General features: G+C 42.4%; 1 protein-coding gene across 1 annotated transcript; it reads left to right on the top strand.

The window, feature by feature from the left end:
- Positions 1 to 1,335: 1,335 nt before the first annotated feature.
- On the top strand, positions 1,336 to 11,485 carry LOC307087253 (thyroid peroxidase-like; the record flags this gene model as incomplete). Its single annotated transcript, XM_079752754.1, has 7 exons — positions 1,336 to 1,509; positions 1,592 to 2,095; positions 7,603 to 7,861; positions 8,116 to 8,286; positions 9,141 to 9,378; positions 9,779 to 9,872; positions 11,327 to 11,485. The coding sequence occupies 7 exons, from the start codon at positions 1,336 to 1,338 to the stop codon at positions 11,483 to 11,485; spliced, it is 1,599 nt and encodes a 532-aa protein (XP_079608880.1).
- Between the last annotated feature and the right edge of the window lie 8,620 nt (positions 11,486 to 20,105).

Here is a 20,105-nt window from a genome sequence, read left to right as displayed (position 1 = left end):
AATGTTGATCGTTATTATTGTTCGTTCCTTTTACAAGCAAAGTTAAGTTATGTAAAAGGCAAGGCAAATAATTAAATCATTTTAAATACCACATAATTAATCTGAAAATCAAGTAAAATTGTTTACCTTATATTTCAAGAGCATCTTCTATTGGAGGATTTGGAGTTGATGGCAGACTTATCTGGTTGCCCTCCACCCACACATACAGCCATTTGTCTTTGGCAAAGTCCTTTGGACAACTACCGAACCATTTCTGGTCTCTGCAATAACAGGTGGATATCTCACTTTTTTGTGCCAATGCCATATTTAACACATGTCAATCTACATAGATTCCGCCATATTCAGTGGTACACAATTCTTTCAGACACAATCCTACATGGGGTGCAGCTAACACTGCCTTGGTCCGATGGCTTCCAGCCCAATATGAAGATGGAGAGAAGCAGCCTAAGGGTTGGAACCCTGGACGGCTTCATAATGGATTTACACTTCCCCTGGTAATCATTCAGATCAAGGGCCCTATTTTAACGGTCTGAAACGCAAGTAGCTTTTTAGGCGGATCTCTGGCGCTGTTGCTACGATACCAGCGGATAAATGTCTCTTGCGCCCGTTGCAAATCTAAAATTGGTTGGTCTGAAACCCGTAGGTGTGTTTTGGGCGTAACGTAAAACAAATCAAACAGAATTCCATCTCCCATCCCCTTTAAGAGCCATGAGCGCATTTGAACTTGACGAGTTGATATTTTGACAGCGTGTTTGCAGTCTCCGCTGAGACAGATCAGCTGTTCTTTCCAAAATATATAGCAACTGCGCTATCCGCTAGTGCACTTCGATCAGGAACTATTTGGTCTGTGGCGCATATGCTTTTTCGATCTGTGAAATAGCATCGTGTATCATTTGCTCCGGAACACGCCTCTGCTTTTTTTCGGCGCAAGTGTAGTGGCGCGAGTTTGCTGCGGGGAAAATCAGCTTTATGCCGGGTGCAAACTAGCAACGATACATGCGTCGATGTAGAAAGTCAATTGCGCTGGGTGCAAGATAGGGCCGCAAGACTTAAACACACAGATCTGAGTCGAGGGAAGCTGACCTATGACATTGTTTTTAGCACTCAATAAAAACACACTTGCAATTCAACAATTTGAAAACCGTGTTATAGTGCTAGAGAAGTATTATGGCTGATTGTGAATACAAACCATTGTTTAAAAATTGTGTAAACAATAAATTGAGTGGTTAGCCCTCGATAGCGTTGGGATAAATTGCCCCAAAACAATTATCATAAAGCAACAATGATTTAATCACCATCCCATGTTAACAGGTAGAAGCAGTCAGCAAGGAAATAATGAAATCCTCTTTCAAACGGAAAGAGAATTTGTATTCTCAATTGATGATTGAATGGGGACAGTTCATAGACCACGACATAACCTTCACCCCTCAGAGCACTCGTGATGCCGCTGATATAGGGGTGGATTGTCTTAACACATGCCAAAATGTCCACCCATGCTTTCCAATTCAGGTAAATTATGAGTGCAATCCATATGAACTATATTCATAGGGAAATCAATAAAACAATTAAACAATTCTTTCTTTTGCTACAGTCACATGATCTTCAGTCAGCAGCCAAAGGTTGTTTGCCTTTTTTTCGATCCTCACCAGCCTGCATTGACAATCTTCAATTGGCAAGCAACTTTCTTTTACAGCGTCAGCAAATTAATACAATAACATCATTTATTGACGCCTCTGTTGTGTACGGTCACACTCTAGAATTACAGAGCCTTGTCCGCAATTACACTAGCCCGACTGGCAGGTTAGCTATCAATAAGATATTCAAAGATGGAGAAGGCAGACCATACCTGCCATCTGTGGATGCCAGCCCATCTGCTTGCTTCCAGAATCCTAGGGCACCTCAAGAGGACCCAAGAGTAGAGTGTTTTGCTGCTGGGGATAGTCGAGTCAATGAGGGTCTTTCCCTGATCGTCCTGCATACCCTGTGGCTGAGGGAACACAATCGGTTGGCAGGTGCCCTGAAAGTATTAAATAGTCATTGGAGCAAAGAGACTGTATACCAAGAGACCCGCAAGATCATTGGAGCGCTGCATCAGGTATGTAACATTTATTTATTATTCACTTTGAATATTCATTAGGATGTCAAGCCTTCAACTGAGATTGCAACCAATGCATTTTGAATGTGAGCATTTCTCAGACAATTTTCTAAACGAGACGAGAACTTCAGGCCAAAACTCTTGCAAGCAAGCCACTGCGTGAGGTTCAACAAGATGGTGGGGGGGTTGCTTGTGGACAGTAGGGGTACACTAGACATACATAGGAAGCTTGCAATGAGCATTTCAATCACTAGAAATAGTCAATATACACTCAGGAGGGGGAATGACCTCTCACACATGATAACTTAATGAATTATTTCAAAAAACCCTGCCTTGTTAAATCAATGAGCTTGAGGTTTTGCTTTCACGAATAGGTAGGTATAGGCTTTGACACTACCAAATATGTCCGCGCGCATCTCTCAGAGTGACGTTACTAGCCACCAGACAGTGATAAAAAAACATAAAGAATCACGTTGATTACAAAAGTAACTAATTACAAGTCTACACTGTGGAAAATAGAAAGATATGGGGGTGGTCAGTGGCAACCACCATAGCAACCATGACAGTCAAGGGACGTGGACGCAGGCCCATTGAAAACAATAGGGCATGTCATGATTAGAGCCGCTATTGTAATGTGTTTTCCGCAGTGGACCAACGTAGTTATACTACATTCTGGTTTTAGACTGGGTTTAAAGGGTAATTCCGGTGTAAAATGGATTTTGGATATGTTTTGTATGATAACGAGTTGAAACGTTCGTTTTGGAGCACAAAAAACGCATAAAGACGCTTTCTTCACTTGGCTGTTTTTAGCCGATTCTGTCAAAACGCTATAAACTTGGAACGATCGGGGCACTGATTACGGTAAAAACTAAATCGCTATTTTAAACCACTTAAAAGGCTAAAAGTAGTACAAAGCTTGCGTGTTGCTGACGGATTTCACAATCTCTGTGTTCACCAATCTACTTATCGAGTCTTTTTGGCGTCAACAGTTGATCTACTGATGGTATTGTGTGTATAAAATGTCCTTTTTAATAAACAATCTGTACACTTACAAAGTTCTCAATGCCTCGTTTTATATGTTAAGACCCTTATTATACTACCAAAGAAGTGTCGGGCTACTTTTAGCCTTTTAAGTGGTTTAAAATAGCGATTTAGTTTTTACCATAACCAGTGCCCCCATCGTTCCAAGTTTATAGCGTTTTGATAGAATCGGCTAAAAACAGCCAACTGAAGAAAGCGTCTATATTCGGTTTTTGTGCTCCAAAACGAACGATTCAACTCGTTATCATACAAAACATATCCCAAATCCATTTTACACCGGAATTACCCTTTAAGGGACGTGGTTAGTTTCAGTTTTTCCAGGGGGTCTGCTGCAAAAATGTGACAAATGGGATTGTTGTTTTTGACCAATCCATAACTAGGGCGTGCACTGTGCAGCCCGCCCCCCTTCTGAAGTCGAAGAAAATCACCCGATTGAAATGCATGGGTTTAATATTGAATAATTAAATATTAAAATATAATATATATATATATCTATATAAATCTACAATTATTTAGTTATAATATTTTCGTAGAACATGTATCTTTTATTCAATTACCGTTATAACAAGATCTGTGTCTGACCATTGAAAATCCACTTCGACCAATGTGGAATGGTGGTTCAGGTATAACCAGACAATATTAAAATATTCATAATATATAAACAATATAAAAAATAAGGTTATGGGTCTCATTCGGTTAAAATTCTGCCTCTGCTGGCCCACAACCAGGTCATCTCGTTTCCTCATTACACGCTTATGTCTATATCTATATATAGATATAGATATAGATATATTGTAGCGGGCCAGTGGGCGTGGGGTTTCCACGCCACCATGTTGGACAGATAAACCGACACAACACACAAAGCAGTTCGAATGGGAGATTTATTCACAGGGTAAATAACTTCACCAGGGTGGGGAAAAGGGTGATCCAAAGTCTGTAGTGCGTAATCTGTGTCCAGGGGTCGTTACCAGGAGGGTCCTCAAACAAGCGGTCGGTACACAGGTAATCAATAAACTTCAAGGTCTCTCTCTCTCTAGGCCGTACCGAGCTTCCAGGCGATCACTCCTGCCTGTAGCTTGCTAGCCCTAGCTCCCGCCCTAGCTCCGGCTTGTGGTAGCCTGCTCTTTCTTTTAGCAACCAGAACTCCAGTTTAATGCCTCGTTGATTGGAGGAAGTCCATGTATGGTTTGGGGGTGGAGCCAGCAGGTTGCGAGACCTACCACTCCCCTCACTCCTCTCTGGCGTCTGCCACAATATATATATATATTAGTGCTGTCAAGCGATTCAAATATTGAATCGATTAATCACATTAATGCCATAGTTAACTCGCGATTAATCGCACATTTTTTTCTATTCTAAATATCCCTTGATTTCGTGCTGCTAGCCTTTTAGTGAGATCAGAGTGTTGAGAAGGACAGTAAGAAGGGAGATCCGCAGTGGTAGGCCTACCGTAAAACTTCAATAGCCCGGGCTTTTATTTGTTTCAATCACTGAACTTTCGAACAAAACTCTTGCTCAGCAAAGATGGGATATACTATCATTTATTATTTAAACCAGTATGAATATTCCTACCGTACGTAGTTCTATACACATTACCAGATTACGAATAACGCCCCCCCCCCACACACACACACACGGTGGCGGAGTGGTAATCGGGAGAGTCGGGAGAATTCCCGGTGGGCCGTTAACGTTTCGGGGCTGATTACTGCGGGACAACAATATTGCGTTTATAAAACTTCATTGCAGCGCCGTCCGGCAGCCTGAGCTGTGCGCCCACAACCTCTCACTCACTCAACAGCCGCAACACTCACACTGTCAACGTCGCAACCAAGTCGATTTTGTCTAGAGGGGAGTAACTGAGCGGCCCCTCCTGAAGTGGTACAGCCCAGGTGGGCCTTGAACTGCGATTGGTCAGAAAGACGTAACAGCTAATGACAACATTGAACTCTCGTGCAGGCTCGAACAGAGTGACACACAAACACACCAACAAGTTTGTGCAGCGTGCTTGTTGTTTTGTTTTTCGGTGTTGCCAAATCCGGTATGGTAGTTTTTGTAACACGACTAGTTGTTGCTAGACAGCAGGTGAAAAAACTACGTTTGCCAAGTAAAAAGAGCGTTAATCGCGCGTTAAAAAAATTAACGCCGTTAATAACACGTTAAACTGACAGCACTAATATATATATATATATATATATATATATATATATATATATATATATATATATATATATATATATATATATATATATATATATATATACACAGTGGGGCAAAAAAGTATTTAGTCAGCCACCAATTGTGCAAGTTCTCCCACTTAAAAAGATGAGAGAGGCCTGTAATTTTCATCATAGGTATACCGCAGCTATGAGAGACAAAATGAAAAAAAAAAATCTAGAAAATCACATTGTCTGATTTTTAAAGAATTTATTTGCAAATTATGGTGGAAAATAAGTATTTGGTCAATAACAAAAGGTCATCTCAATACTTTGTTACATGCCCTTTGTTGGCAATGACAGAGGTCAAACGTTTTCTGTAAGTCTTTACAAGGTTTTTTTACACACTGCTGCTGGTATTTTGGCCCATTCCTCCATGCAGATCTCCTCTAGAGCAGTGATGTTTTTGGGCCACACAGACTTTCAACTCCCTCCAAAGATTTTCTATGGGGTTGAGATCTGGAGACTGGCTAGGCCACTCCAGGACCTTGAAATGCTTCTTACGAAGCCACTCCTTCGTTGCCCGGGCGGTGTGTTTGGGGTCATTGTCATGCTGAAAGACCCAGTCACGTTTCATCTTCAGTGCCCTTGCTGATGGAAGGAGGTTTTCACTCAAAATCTCACGATACATGGCCCCATTCATTCTTTCCGTCACACGGATCAGACGTCCTGGTCCCTTGGCAGAAAAACAGCCCCAAAGCATGATGTTTCCACCCCCATGCTTCACTGTAGGTATGGTGTTCTTTGGATGCAACTCAGCAAACACGACGAGTTGAGTTTTTACCAAAAAGTTATATTTTGGTTTCATCTGACCATATGACATTCTCCCAATCCTGTTCTGGATCATCCAAATGCTCTCTAGCAAACTTCAAACGGGCCCGGACATGCACTGGCTTTAGCAGGGGGACACGTCTGGCACTGCAGGATTTGAGTCCCTGGCGGCGTAGTGTGTTAGTGATGGTAGCCTTTGTTACTTTGGTCCCAGCTCTCTGGAGGTCATTCACTAGGTCCCCCTGTGTGGTTCTGGGATTTTTGTTCACCGTTCTTGTGATCATTTTGACCCCACAGGGTGAGATCTTGCTTGGAGCCCCAGATCGAGGGAGATTATCAGTGGTCTTGTATGTATTCCATTTCCTAATAATTGCTCCCACAGTTGATTTCTTCACACCAAGCTGCTTACCTATTGCAGATTCAGACTTCCCAGCCTGGTGCAGGTCTACAATTGTGTTTCTGGTGTCCTTTGACAGCTCTTTGGTCTTGGCCATAGTGGAGTTTGGAGTGTGACTGTTTAAGGTTGTGGACAGGTGTATTTTATACTGATAAGGAGTTCAAACAGGTGCCATTAATACAGGAAACTAGTGGAGGACAGAGGAGCCTCTTAAAGAAGAAGTTACAGGTCTGTGACAGCCAGAAATCTTGCTGGTTTGTAGGTGACCAAATACTTATTTTCCACCATAATTTGCAAATAGATTCTTAAAAAATCAGACAATGTGATTTTCTGGATTTTTTTTTTCATTTTTTCGCTCATAGCTGAGGTTTACCTATGATGAAAATTACAGGCCTCTCTCGTCTTTTTAAGTGGGAGAACTTGCACAATTGGTGGCTGACTAAATACTTTTTTGCCCCACTGTATATACCTATGTATATTCTGTGTATGTTCTGAGAAACGCTCCCATCCAAAATTCATGAGTTAACATTTTGCTCTGTGCAGTACGAATAAAGTCGGACAATTGTGCTCTGGGACACGATTCAATTGATTACTTTTCATGAGCATGAGCATGAAATGTTTAGTACAGGGTTAGAATGCATTGGTTTACATTTCGTTCTGTGTAGCAAGGAAAAAGTCTGACAATCGTGCTCTGAGACACGATTCAATAGATTAACGGGACATCAGACTCTGCAGTGGGCGGTACTAAGGTGCTTAAGTCACACCTCCTGGCTACCAACAATGTTTACAACTTCTCTGGGTTGTGAATTTGCTGATATAGGCTCAAAGCGTCTTTAATGTAGAGTTGTTGATGAAAGTCTGTGACTTGTACACATAAAGTGAACTGCTACTTGCAAAGGCGTAAAGGATTGTAAGGTTTACAGAATAGTAATGTTAAAGCAGTGTAAAGTGAAATGATTGGAAATGTATAGAATATCTTATTGCCATAAATGTACAATTAACACTTTTTGCAATGATAAAAAAAAATGACCTTTTAAAATGACCTTTGACCTTTTTTAAATTTATCCAAACTTTCTTTAAACTAGATTATAACAATGAGGGATTATATTCCAAAAATAATTGGGCAGGAATCATTTGATCGCTACATTGGACCCTATATGGGCTATGATCCAACAGTGAACCCCTCAGCCTCAAATGTGTTTGCCACTGCTGCATTTCGGTTTGGCCATGCCACCATCTCTACAGTTGTGAGGAGACTTAATGAAAGCTTCCAGACACATGAGAAATTTACTCCACTGAGACTACACCACACATTCTTTAGTCCATGGAGAATAGTCAAAGAAGGTAAGTGCGGTGTGTATGCCTCCCTACCCTTATTTAACCTGTGGTCAAGATAGAGTATCTTGCTTCAGTAAGTCACTTAAGTTAGCTCCATTCATTTCGTGCACCTTTTTGCAAGGTACAGTGTGATAAAAATGTTTATTTGGAAAAATAACCTAGTCGATTTTTTTATCTTTGATTTTGACATATTTTAATTATAACACCCTATTTACCTAAAAAAAACAATTGGGTTGAGAATTAAATGTTTGTGCCTATAGGTGGGATTGAACCAGTGCTCAGAGGTCTGATGGGTACGGCTGCAACGTCTGTGAGCACAGATAAATTAATAGCAGCGGAGATGACAGAGAAGTTAGTTGTACTCAACATCCAAAGGGAATTGGACTTGGCTGCTTTGAACCTCCAAAGGGGACGCGATCATGCTCTTGCTGGTGAGACCAATGCTACGTTTAATGAAACAATTGAAAAACTGTATCAACTGTTAAGCAATGTTTTACAAACCACTAACTATATAAGCAGATGTCAATTTGAATCGAAATACTTTATTGATCCTCGGGGACAGTTGCTCCCATTCTAGAACAGAATTATCAAATATTTAAGAAATACAAAATAAGAAATAAGAAGTATATGTACATCTGTGCATTAAATTACAATATGCAAAAAAAAAAGAATGTAACAATCCTACAACATATTACAACATGCAACATTTAAATATTGCATGTACAATCAAAACAAATGCAGCATCAGTGCGAGAGTTTACCATTTAGTTTTTCATTATTGTAGTATTGAGTATTGCACAGTGGAAATATGGAATTATTGAACAAAACAATTGCAATGTTAAGTCAGAAGTGCATAGTTTAAAATATATATTATAGATAAGATATAGGTCTGAGTGAAAGCTGCCCACAACTAAAGCAACAACTTTTCTCCTAGAACAAATCATCTGAATAGTTTAAATAATGTCATGAACACATTTATATTGTCGTATTTATTATTTAAAAGGTTTTTCTTTATTATTATCAGCACAATTATCCACCTTAATGTCCCTAATTGAGACAATGTATCAAACTAATGTTGTTTGCCCATGTTTTCTGTCATACTTTCTTACTATAACTATAACTACTATAACAACTAAGGAACAAATATTTGACAGCTTTTACATAAAAACAATGCATGAAAGTAATTTCATTAATTAATTAATAAATATTTAGAAACATGCCCTTCAGAACATCTCTTCTAATTTCTCGAGGCACAATTAACATATTTTATAATGCGCTCATTGCAGGATTCAATGACTGGAGAGAATTTTGTGGACTCAAGCGTTTAAAGACAGAAGAAGATTTCCAAGATGTTGTCAAAGACAAGATAGTTGTTAATAAGATACTGAAAATGTATAAAAACCCGGACAATATTGATGTTTGGTTAGGAGGGCTATTTGAGGACCACTTAAAAGACTCCAGAAATGGCCCTCTGTTTTCTTGCTTGATTGCCAAGCAAATGAAATCAATTCGAGATGGAGACCGGTAAGCACACTATTTGATTGAGCTTTAATAATTTTAAATTAAACTTCTAGACAAAGGTACGCAAATTATATCTCCAGCAATGTTTTGACATATTGGCGTTTAAAATCTCCATGTAAATACTAGCCATGATAAAATAAAACGTGTTTGAACGAATCTTTAGCAAGCCGGCTGGAATTGTAAGAAAGACTACAGGGTCGGATTGAGCTGCACATACACTATGATATTCTTAATTAAACAATATTAAAAGTAATGAATGATATGTTTACTTAGAAACTGTTTGTTTTTCAAAAGTTTGCAATAGGTAATACATTTATAGAGCAGGGTCATTGTGAAAGTCACCTTCAATATAATCAATGGTTTAGTCCTATAGCCTACAGTGTAATATTTGCATATTCTTAAGGTTTTGGTGGGAGGCTCAAGGTACATTCACCAAGCACCAAATATCCGAGCTTTCAAAATCTTCGCTTTCACGTATAATCTGTGACAACAGTGAAGTGACTGAAATTCCACTGGATGCATTTAAGTACGGGAAATACCCAAATGGTTTTCTGCCATGCAATCGTATTCCAAGCATCAACCTGGAAGCTTGGAGAGAAAAGAAAAACACAGGTTAGAATTGGTAGCATTAGGTGGAGGGATGTGGGTTGTTGAACATTATTATACTATATATGAGGACAATTATGTAAACCAATGAAATAACAGTTTTCCTTTAATTTCAGACATTTGTGATTCCCCAGCAGACATAAAAAATGGGGATTTTTTGTTGTTTTCGGCCTCAGGCAAGTTGGTTGCACACTATATCTGTTACCATGGTTTCAGATTAAAGGGAACAGACAAACTTGAATGCAATGAAAGTGGCTGGAGTGATCGACCCCCAGAATGTATAGACAGGTAACAAAGCTAGGCTTGTTAAAATACATGTTTTTGATGATCACTTTCTCTCTAATTTGTGTGATAGCGATTTCTCAATTTTGTAATTTGGTTTGAATTTATAGTATACTTATCTCTTATCTAATACTTATCTCTGAATTAAATTAAGTTTCATATGTTCTTGAAAATTATTTCATATAAGTTATTATGTCAGAATCATATATTTCCCTCTAAGTAATGCAAGTACTGTTTAAAACATGTATCTTATTTAAAGTACAATGTCTTTCCATGTAAATAAATGTCTGCAAGTCTCTATCTATATCTGAATGAGGTAAAAACAAAAAGCCCATGGTCTAGCGATGTAAGCCCTCATATTAGTAGTATTATGAATGCTACACACTGGCTGTTGGTTACGACACCGATAGGATCTATTGGATCAATTACCACTTCTATCAGGAATCACTCATGTCCGAGCTTCAACAATTTATTGTATAAAATGGTAATACATTTACATTTGGCTGAATGGTTCCACTATTTTCTGATACTCCCTGCTGTAGGACTTAAAGGAGAAATCCGGTGTGAAATGGATTTGGGATATATTTGGTATGATAACGAGTTGGAATTTTAGTTTGGGCAAAAAAGCGCATATAGACGCATTCTTAAGTTGGCTGTTTTCAGCCGATTCTACCAAAAAGCTATAAACTTGGAACGATAGGGGCATGTCTCATGGTAAAAACTAAATCTCTATTTTAAACCACTTACAAGGCTAGAAGTAGCCCTACACTTCTTTGGTAATATAATAAGGGTCTTAACATATAAAACGAGACATTTATGAGTACGCTTACAAAGTTCTCAATACCTCGTTTTATATTCTCCGACTCAACCATACGCAACTGTGGATCATCCTAGTCAACGCTTCCTGCTTATCTACTCCGGCTTCTCAATCTTTTATCACCAGATCGTCAAACTGTCTCACTAGGTTGGTTGCGTTCCCGGTTTCTATTTTATTTTCCTCCAAGTATTCTAGATTGTCGGGTTCTAACTCTCTGTTCTTGTTGAGATCCTCTCACTACCGCAGTGCTGTCATCAACACCGCCTCACTCGTTTGTACACCGACCCGGCGTGGCCAAAGTTCCTGTTCGCACTTCAGAGGTTTGCTGGAAGGAGAATTGCCCAATACCATCGGGGTGCCACGGGTGGCCTCCTGCATCAACCAGCCTCTGCTCACTTCAAATAATTTACTCATTAAATAAACATTTGAACTTTACAACCCTGGTCTGTTGTCGTGCGTATGGGTTCCCTCAACCTCGGGTCGTAGCACCATGTCCCATTTCCCCCCTTTGATGACATGTTGATCGATGCTGTGAAACTTGTTATTCTTTGGAATTTACGAACCAGTATCTTATTTCATTATTTTGGTAGAAATACATAATATATTGCATATATATATATATATATATATATATATATATATATATATATATATATATATATATATATGCAATATATATTCAGTTATTATATATTGTTCATAACATGTTGCCATATCATTCCGTTCAGCCATTCAGGGCTCCAGACTAACTTTTGCATTGGTTGAACTGGTGAGCCTAACTTTTTTATTTAGGTGCACCAGCACAAAAGTTTGATGCACTCACATTTTCTATCGTGTTGCCTTTAACGCCACAAGTTCACATCGCTTTCCATATACATTCATATATTGTGTAAATGATTGTAAACAAGAATAAGGTAAATGCCAGTCTTTATTTGAAACACATGACAAAGTAAAGTGTTTAAAGTAACATTTCCAAATAAAAAGCTAGTGTTTAAAGTGCTTCACTGAGTTGAAATTGAACAAATTAAAACATTTTAAGCACAATTTTGACAATAGACTTTTTTAAAAGTTCAGGGTAAATATAATTGAATGACACAAAGCCAAGGACTCGCAAATACACCATATGACCTTCAATCAGAACATGTGTTCTGATTGAAGGCGATTGAAGACAATTTTTTGGGCCTCAGGTATTGATTTGATAAAGTTTGATTGTGTGTGTGTGATTGTTAATGCCTTTTTGTAATGTGCAATATTATTATAAGACCTCTAACTTCAAAGCTGACTCTACTGAGTCTTTACCAGACAAGCTGAACAGTTGCTATGCCCGCTTTGAACTGAGCCACAACAATCTTCAAGAGAGATCATACTCCATAGTGGACACAGCCAGCGCTCTTGCAAACGCAGAGGAGGAAGTGCGTTTTTATTCAAATGCCGGGTGTTCAAAGCTGGTGCGGAACAGCTGGCTGATGTATTCACAAACATTTTCAACCTCTCCCTCTCCACGGGCATAGTGCTCACTTGCTTTAAGTCATCAGTCCCAAACGACTGGCGCCCTGTTGCTCCCCCATAGTGAGCTATCTCAAAGCTATCAGCACCTTGATAGCTTTGAGAAGCTCATCAAGGTGCTGATCTGCAGAATGCTGCCTATCGGAACAACATATCGACAGACAACGCTATTGCCACAGCAATCCACTCAGCCCTCACCCACCTCAACAAGAGGAACTCCTACGAGAGGATGCTGTTTGTGGATTATAGTTCAGCATTTAACACCATAGTCCCCTCCAGACTTGACAGCCAGCACAGGGAACTATAGGCATTGATCCCAGCCTATGCAACACCATCCTTGACTTCCTGTCGGATCGAAAGCAGGTGGTAAAGATGGGTTCCAAGAAATCCGCCCCCCTACAAGGACACCTACAAGGCCCGGTGTATCAAGAAGACACTCAGAATCATCAGGGACCCCAGCCACCCCGACAGGAAACTGTTTGAGCTGCCTTTGGGGGAATGGTACTGAAGCCTTGGTGCTAAAGCCCAGAGGATGACAAACTGTTTTTTCCCCCCAAGCAGTCAGGCTCCTGGATGAATCCAACTACCCCCAAACCAACCCCATGCACATTACAACAACAGACTATTTAACTACTTATTTTTCTGTAATTTGCACAGCATATTTGTACTATAGAATCAACCGTGGCTGGTACAACTACCCCTTGAAGACATTACACTTACACTTTACACTTAAAGGGACACTTCACCCATTTGTATTAAGCTTTGTACCGTCGTATTTTTGACGCTACAGACCTATTACAGACCAGTGCCAGTGGGTGGGACTTAGGGGTGTATGGTATAAACGGTATACAGAGTACACCTGTGTGAATTTGCGCTACTGTATGAAATTTGACGTTACCGGGTGACCGGTAGATCCCACAAGCGCTAAAGAAGCAATGATGTATTATTCATAATATCATCCGGAGGCACACAGCAAAACACTCTGGGAGCTCCAGCGGGAGACATGGAGCTCTAGATCCAAATAAAATAATATGATATATATATATAGTATTATCTATAATATCACGGCCAAAAGCTGTGCACCTCCGGATGATATTATGAATCGTATCGACTGCGTCAGGTTCTCCTACGTCTCTGGTCCTTCCACATCAATCTGAAGTCGCGGTTCAATCTGGACTTCAGAGAGTCAAAGTTTCTTCCCCCAATTCCTTCTCCACCACGGCCGAGAATCAATACCCTGGTCTTATTTTGCAAACCCGCTCCCGCCCATACCCGCAACACTTAAAACCGCAACCGACCGGTTTCGACAGACCCGCTATAAATTGATATCGACGCCCGACCCGCACCCGAAGGAAAATTAGACACATTAGATGGAAAAAAAGCACATCATCCACTGTGGACGGTTTTAGTCGACTCCCCCGCTCCTGAATAACATATCCAGCACCGGAGAAGTCTTGCTTGAAATCGTGTCCGTGTCCGACACAGTATCATTATTTTATTTTTCACCCGTTTCATCCAAATTGTGCGGGCCTCTGGCCGAGATAACCCCCACTGTCAGAGTATTAGAGTGTTTACGGTACTCTGCTTTACGGCTGTCGTAACGTAGCTGTTGATGTTTACTCTAGTGGGTGTTACGGCAGTGGGAGGGGGCTTTTCACGTGAGTCTTGACATGTATGCTGTGGACATGAACCCGAGAGCTCCTGGATAAAGTCAGAAGTAACAACTTACCTGTGTCTGGACATTCCGTGTTTTATTACATAGTGTCAGAAGTGGCCAGTGGTTTTGCAAAGAGTGTAAATCATGGCGAAGTACAACCCACCGGAGAGTTTTAGCTTTGATAAACCGACGGAGTGGACCGACTGGAAAAGGCGGTTCGAGAGATATCGGACGGCTACGGAGCTCAACAAGAAGTCGGGTGAAGTACAAGTGTGTTCCCTGGTGTACGCAATGGGGAGTGAAGCGGAAAATATTTTCAGGTCGTTTACTTTTACTGACCCAGGACACCAGAATAATTACAATATAGTAATGGAGAAGTTCGACGAGTACTTTTTCCCGCGGCGGAATGTGATCCATGAGCGTGCTGTTTTCCACCAGCGCGTGCAGCGGCCTGGCGAGCCGGCAGAGACTTTCATCAGGGCTCTCTATGATTTATCAGAACACTGCGAGTTCGGGGGGGGTAGAGATGAAAATATTCGGGACCGAATCGTGGTGGGGGTTCAAGATAAAGAGCAGTCTCGTAAATTGCAGCTCATGGCGGATCTTACACTGGCGCAGACTATACAGTCTGTTCGCCAGTCAGAGACAGTGAACATGCAGATCAGTGCGCAGGCAGCAGAGGCCATGGCAGCCACGGCATCCGTACAAGAGGTGCGGGGCGCGCGGAAGACGAATATAAAATGGCAGCGCAACGCCGAGAGAGCGGGAAAGACGGAGCACGGGAGGAAGTGCAGCCGGTGTGGGAAAACGGAACACAAGGATCCAGAGAGATGCCCCGCTCGCAATTCAGCTTGCAACAAATGCGGCAGGAACGGACATTGGCGGAGCCAGTGCAAAACCAAAGCGGTGAGGGAAGTAACAGAGGCAGATGAGCAGAGTGAATACTTCCTGGGATCAGTGAATGCGAACGCGAGTGATGAGTGGACAGTGCAACTTCTGCTTGGTGCAACTCCTGTTAAGTTTAAGATCGATACTGGGGCTGATGCTAGTGTAATGTGTGAAGAGACTTTCAATATGCTCATTCCAGAGAGAGAACTGAAGCAGACTAGTGTATCTTTGATCAGCCCAGGGGGTCAATTAGACTGTAAAGGACAATTTCAAGTTAACACCACATACAAGAAGAACTCATACTCATTCCCAGTGTATGTTATTAGAGGAAGGTCTGTCAACAACTTACTCAGTAGATCCACTGCAGCTGAGATGGGCCTCGTGAAACGGATCGAGGAGGTCCATGGTGCCTTTGGAGAGCATGGCACGCTCAAGACGGAGCCTGTGAGGATACAGCTCAAGGACAACGCCACCCCGTACGCGGTGCAGACTGCGCGCAGGGTCCCAATACCGCTGACGTCCAAGGTCAGGGAGGAGCTGCGCCGCATGGAGGAGTACGGCATCATAGAGGAGGTAACCCAGCCAACCGATTGGTGCGCCCCCATGGTGCCCGTGCTCAAAAAGAACGGAAAGGTTCGTATATGTGTGGATCTTAAGAAACTAAATGAACAGGTAAAGAGAGAGAGATTCATCTTACCTACACCAGAGGAGATTACAGCGGAGCTGTGTGGAGCAACGGTGTTCTCCAGCCTTGATGCAGCCTCTGGGTTCTTCCAGATTCCTCTGCACAGTGAGAGTAGCCTACTCACCACATTCATTACGCCATTTGGCAGGTACTGTTTCCGGCGCTTACCATTCGGGATAACGAGCGCCCCAGAAATTTTCCAAAGGAAAATGTTGGAGACACTTCAAGGCCTACAGGGCGTCTCAGTTTACATGGATGACATTGTTGTGTATGGAAAGGACATGGAAGAGCACGACCTCCATCTCCAGAAGGTCCTGGAGAGAGTCAAGTCTGCTGGGCTCAAGCTCAATAAGGAAAAGTGTAAGCTCAGACAAGAACAGCTCAACTTCCTGGGCCAGGTGGTCGATGCCACAGGCGTGCGGCCGGATCCAGCAAAGGTGCGAGCAATCCGGGAGCTCGCTGCACCAGAGAACGTCCACGAGCTCAAACGTATCCTGGGCATGGTGAACTATCTCGGTAAATATGTGCCGAACCTGTCCACAGTGGGCCAGCCACTGTACGAGCTGCTCCGCTCCAAGACAGCTTGGACCTGGGGTCCCGCACAACACACAGCTTTTGAGAAGCTAAAAGAGCTACTGATGACATCGCCAGTATTAGTGTTTTATGACGTCAACAGACCCACCGCTGTCTCAGCTGATGCGAGCAGCTATGGGCTCGGTGGCGTGCTGTTGCAGCTCCATGGACAAAACTGGAAACCAGTCGCATACTGCTCAAGGAGGCTGACAGACGCAGAGACCAGATACGCGCAGATTGAGAAAGAGTGCCTGGCGAGTGTCTGGGCCTGTGAACGGTTTGAAAAATACCTCTACGGCCTGGAGAGTTTTGAACTTGTGACAGACCACAAGCCCCTGGTTCCACTAATGAACAGTAAAGACTTAGACAACGTTCCATTAAGGTGCCAGAGACTTCTTATGCGGCTCATGCGCTTTAAGCCAGTGGCTGCGTATGCGCCGGGGAAGACCCTTGTTGTGGCAGACACACTGTCACGGAGCCCTCTGAGCAACGCGGAGGACGGGAGAGACACACACTCTGAGGTTGAGTGCTACATTGCAGCAGTCATGGACAGCGTGCCAGCTACCCCACAGAAGATGAACAACATCAGAGCAGCTACTGCAGCTGATGAGAAGCTGCAGACAGTGATCAGGTACATTGGGTCCGGCTGGCCAGAACACGCATGCCAAGTACCAAGTAACATACGTGAGTACTTCTCTATGAGAGATGAACTTTCAGAGTATGGCGGGATGGTCGTGAGAGGAAGCCGCATCGTGATACCAGGGGCACTGAGGGCAGACATCCTTGAGAGAATCCACGACGGACATCAAGGGCTCTCAAAGTGTCGGGACAGGGCAAACGCCGCTGTCTGGTGGCCCGGCATCTCCTCACAACTGAAACACAAGGTGTTGTCATGTCAGTCCTGCTGTGAGTTGAGAAGAGCACAGCAGAAGGAGCCGTTGATCTCTACCCCGCTCCCCGACAGACCATGGCAGCGCATAGCTCTGGACCTATGTGAACATAATAAACAGAACTACTTAATCATCTCAGACTACTACTCGAGATACATCGAGATATTGCACATGAAAACAACAACAAGTGCTCATGTCTCTCTGAAGCTGAAAGCTATATGCGCCCGCTACGGCATTCCAGATGTGGTCGTCAGCGACAACGGGCCGCAGTTCACAAGCACAGAGTTTCGAGACCTCGCCCGTGAGCTTGACTTTGAACACGTCACCTCAAGCCCACACAACGCACAAGGCAACGGTCACGCAGAGAGGGCGGTGCAGACCGCAAAGCGAATATTGAAACAGAACGACCCTCTCATCGCACTCATGTGCTACAGGTCAACACCATGCAGCACAACTGGAGCCAGCCCAGCTGAACTACTAATGGGCCGGAAGATTCGAACGACACTGCCTACCCTCGAGAGAAACCTGCAGCCCTCATGGCCCGACGGGCAGCGCATCAGGCAGAAGGACGAGGCAGAGAAGAAGAAGCAAGCCTTCTACTACAACAGACGCCATGGGGCCAGACCCCTACCCCCACTTCAGCCTGGTGGTAACGTCCTCACCAAGCTGGACCACCAGAAATCCTGGACAGCTCCTGCAGTTGTGACCGCTGAGAGTGTCACGCCACGCTCTTACATCATCCAGACGCAGCAGGGGGCAAGACTCAGGCGCAACCGGCGCCACCTGCAGGAGATGCCTGCTCCACAGCCGCCTGGAGGCAAAGTACCTGTCTTACCTGTTTGCACGGACAATCCGGACATCAATCGACAGCAGGGGGACTCCAGTGTCAGCATGCATGCTGGTGCTGAAAATCTGTCACAGACCAGGTCTGGACGGATCTCTAGGCCAGTCATCAGACTGGACTTGTGAGTTAACATGTCCTCGCACTCATGGCCTTTGGGGGGGAAGAAGGGAAAAGAGTTCCAGGCGTGGTAACCTTTAAACCACATAAAAGAGTTCCAGGTGGTAAAGCCACATAAAAAGAAAAAGAGTTCCATAGAACTCTTTTTATGTTATAAACTGATGTGTCTTAATATCAAAAGAGTTCAGTAATGCAAACTGTTATCTTATAGTGAAAAGTAATTTAATAATCGTTTGATAATCTAAAGGTTTATTGAATATAAGTACTACAGAAGACAGACCAAGGGTTGAATGTCGTTTATTGATATTTAATGAAGAATGACATTGTTTACATTTCACAAGATGTTTAATGTGGTCCTGCTTATTGCTACAGAATAGCATTGTTCTTTACAGAATGTTTATCTGTTTACTTTATTGAGGAAAGTAGAACTAAAAAGGGGAGGTGTCAGAGTATTAGAGTGTTTACGGTACTCTGCTTTACGGCTGTCGTAACGTAGCTGTTGATGTTTACTCTAGTGGGTGTTACGGCAGTGGGAGGGGGCTTTTCACGTGAGTCTTGACATGTATGCTGTGGACATGAACCCGAGAGCTCCTGGATAAAGTCAGAAGTAACAACTTACCTGTGTCTGGACATTCCGTGTTTTATTACCCACTAGGAGCCTTTACTTGCTGTGGAAGTACCAGAGACGTCCGAGAGCCCGATGCAGTCTTTAATTCATAATATCATCTAGAGTCGCACAATGCTTTTGGCTGTGATGTTATATATTATATCGTATAGATACCAATATTTTATATAATATTATATTATTTAGATATATTCACTCTGGACTGCAGGGAGTGAACGCTGATTTGCTGTTTTGTTACGTCCCTCAAGGAGTGAACGCTGTTTGGCATTGTGGGAGTTGTCGGCGTCAATCCATAAGCGCCAAAAAGTCACTGTCTGCCTTCTCTTGGTCAAGAAGGCCCCAAATTAGAGATGTATGTTACTATTCGACATATATGACCCACTTTTAATACAGATTCATGTCTCCACCGGTGAAATTCTCCTTTAACTACAAGTCATTACTAATTATTGCTAATTACTTACTATTTTTATTATTGTTATTTATTATTGTGATCTATTGATGCTGCTACTTATTTTTACACACTTTATCTTGTATTGTTGCTGCTGTGTGACTTTTGAGGAACAAAGCCTAAGAATTTTTAACTTGTGTACTTATACAATATGAAGTAATAATAGTAACTCTGATCTGATGTCATTATATCACTGGTTCTAGTTTGTATAATATTTATTTTGGACATTAACTGCACACTACCTCAAGTTCTGTTTATTCTGGTTTTATATATTATCTTTTGGTACAATATTCGATGCAAAGTAAAGTGCAATATTTCAGTTTCAACAGATTGTGAGCATTAATAACAGATTCTTATGTAATCATACAACTTTTTTCCATGTAGTGTCTTCTGAGATTAAAGGTTGAGGAGGAAGTCCTGCCCCTGGTCTAGCTCTACCCTGAACCACAAGCGCAGGATGGCCACCTTTACGGTTACGTGCTGCCAGTCGGACGTGCTGCCAGTCGGACGTGCGCCATTCCGACATGCCGCCATTCCGACATGCCCCCATTCCGACACCTTTTAGTATCGCCATTCCGACAGTCTATCAATCAGTGGCGCCGACTTCAGGTCAACATTGGGGGATCATAAATATTTCGTTCAAATGTATTCAACCAAAAAGTTGCCATTTCAGTATTATTTATCTTTAATTTATTTGATTAATTCCAGCTGTTCCACTGTGTGATTATCCCTGTTGCGTATGCCCTCTCACATTGTTGAAATCACATGCTGGATCCTTAAATCTTTCTATGT

Source organism: Pollachius pollachius, assembly GCF_949987615.1.
Source record: "Pollachius pollachius genome assembly, chromosome: 15".
Lineage (NCBI taxonomy): Eukaryota > Metazoa > Chordata > Actinopteri > Gadiformes > Gadidae > Pollachius > Pollachius pollachius.
The sequence above is the reverse complement of the archived record's forward strand: the minus strand, read 5'-3'. Positions and strand labels throughout refer to the sequence as shown.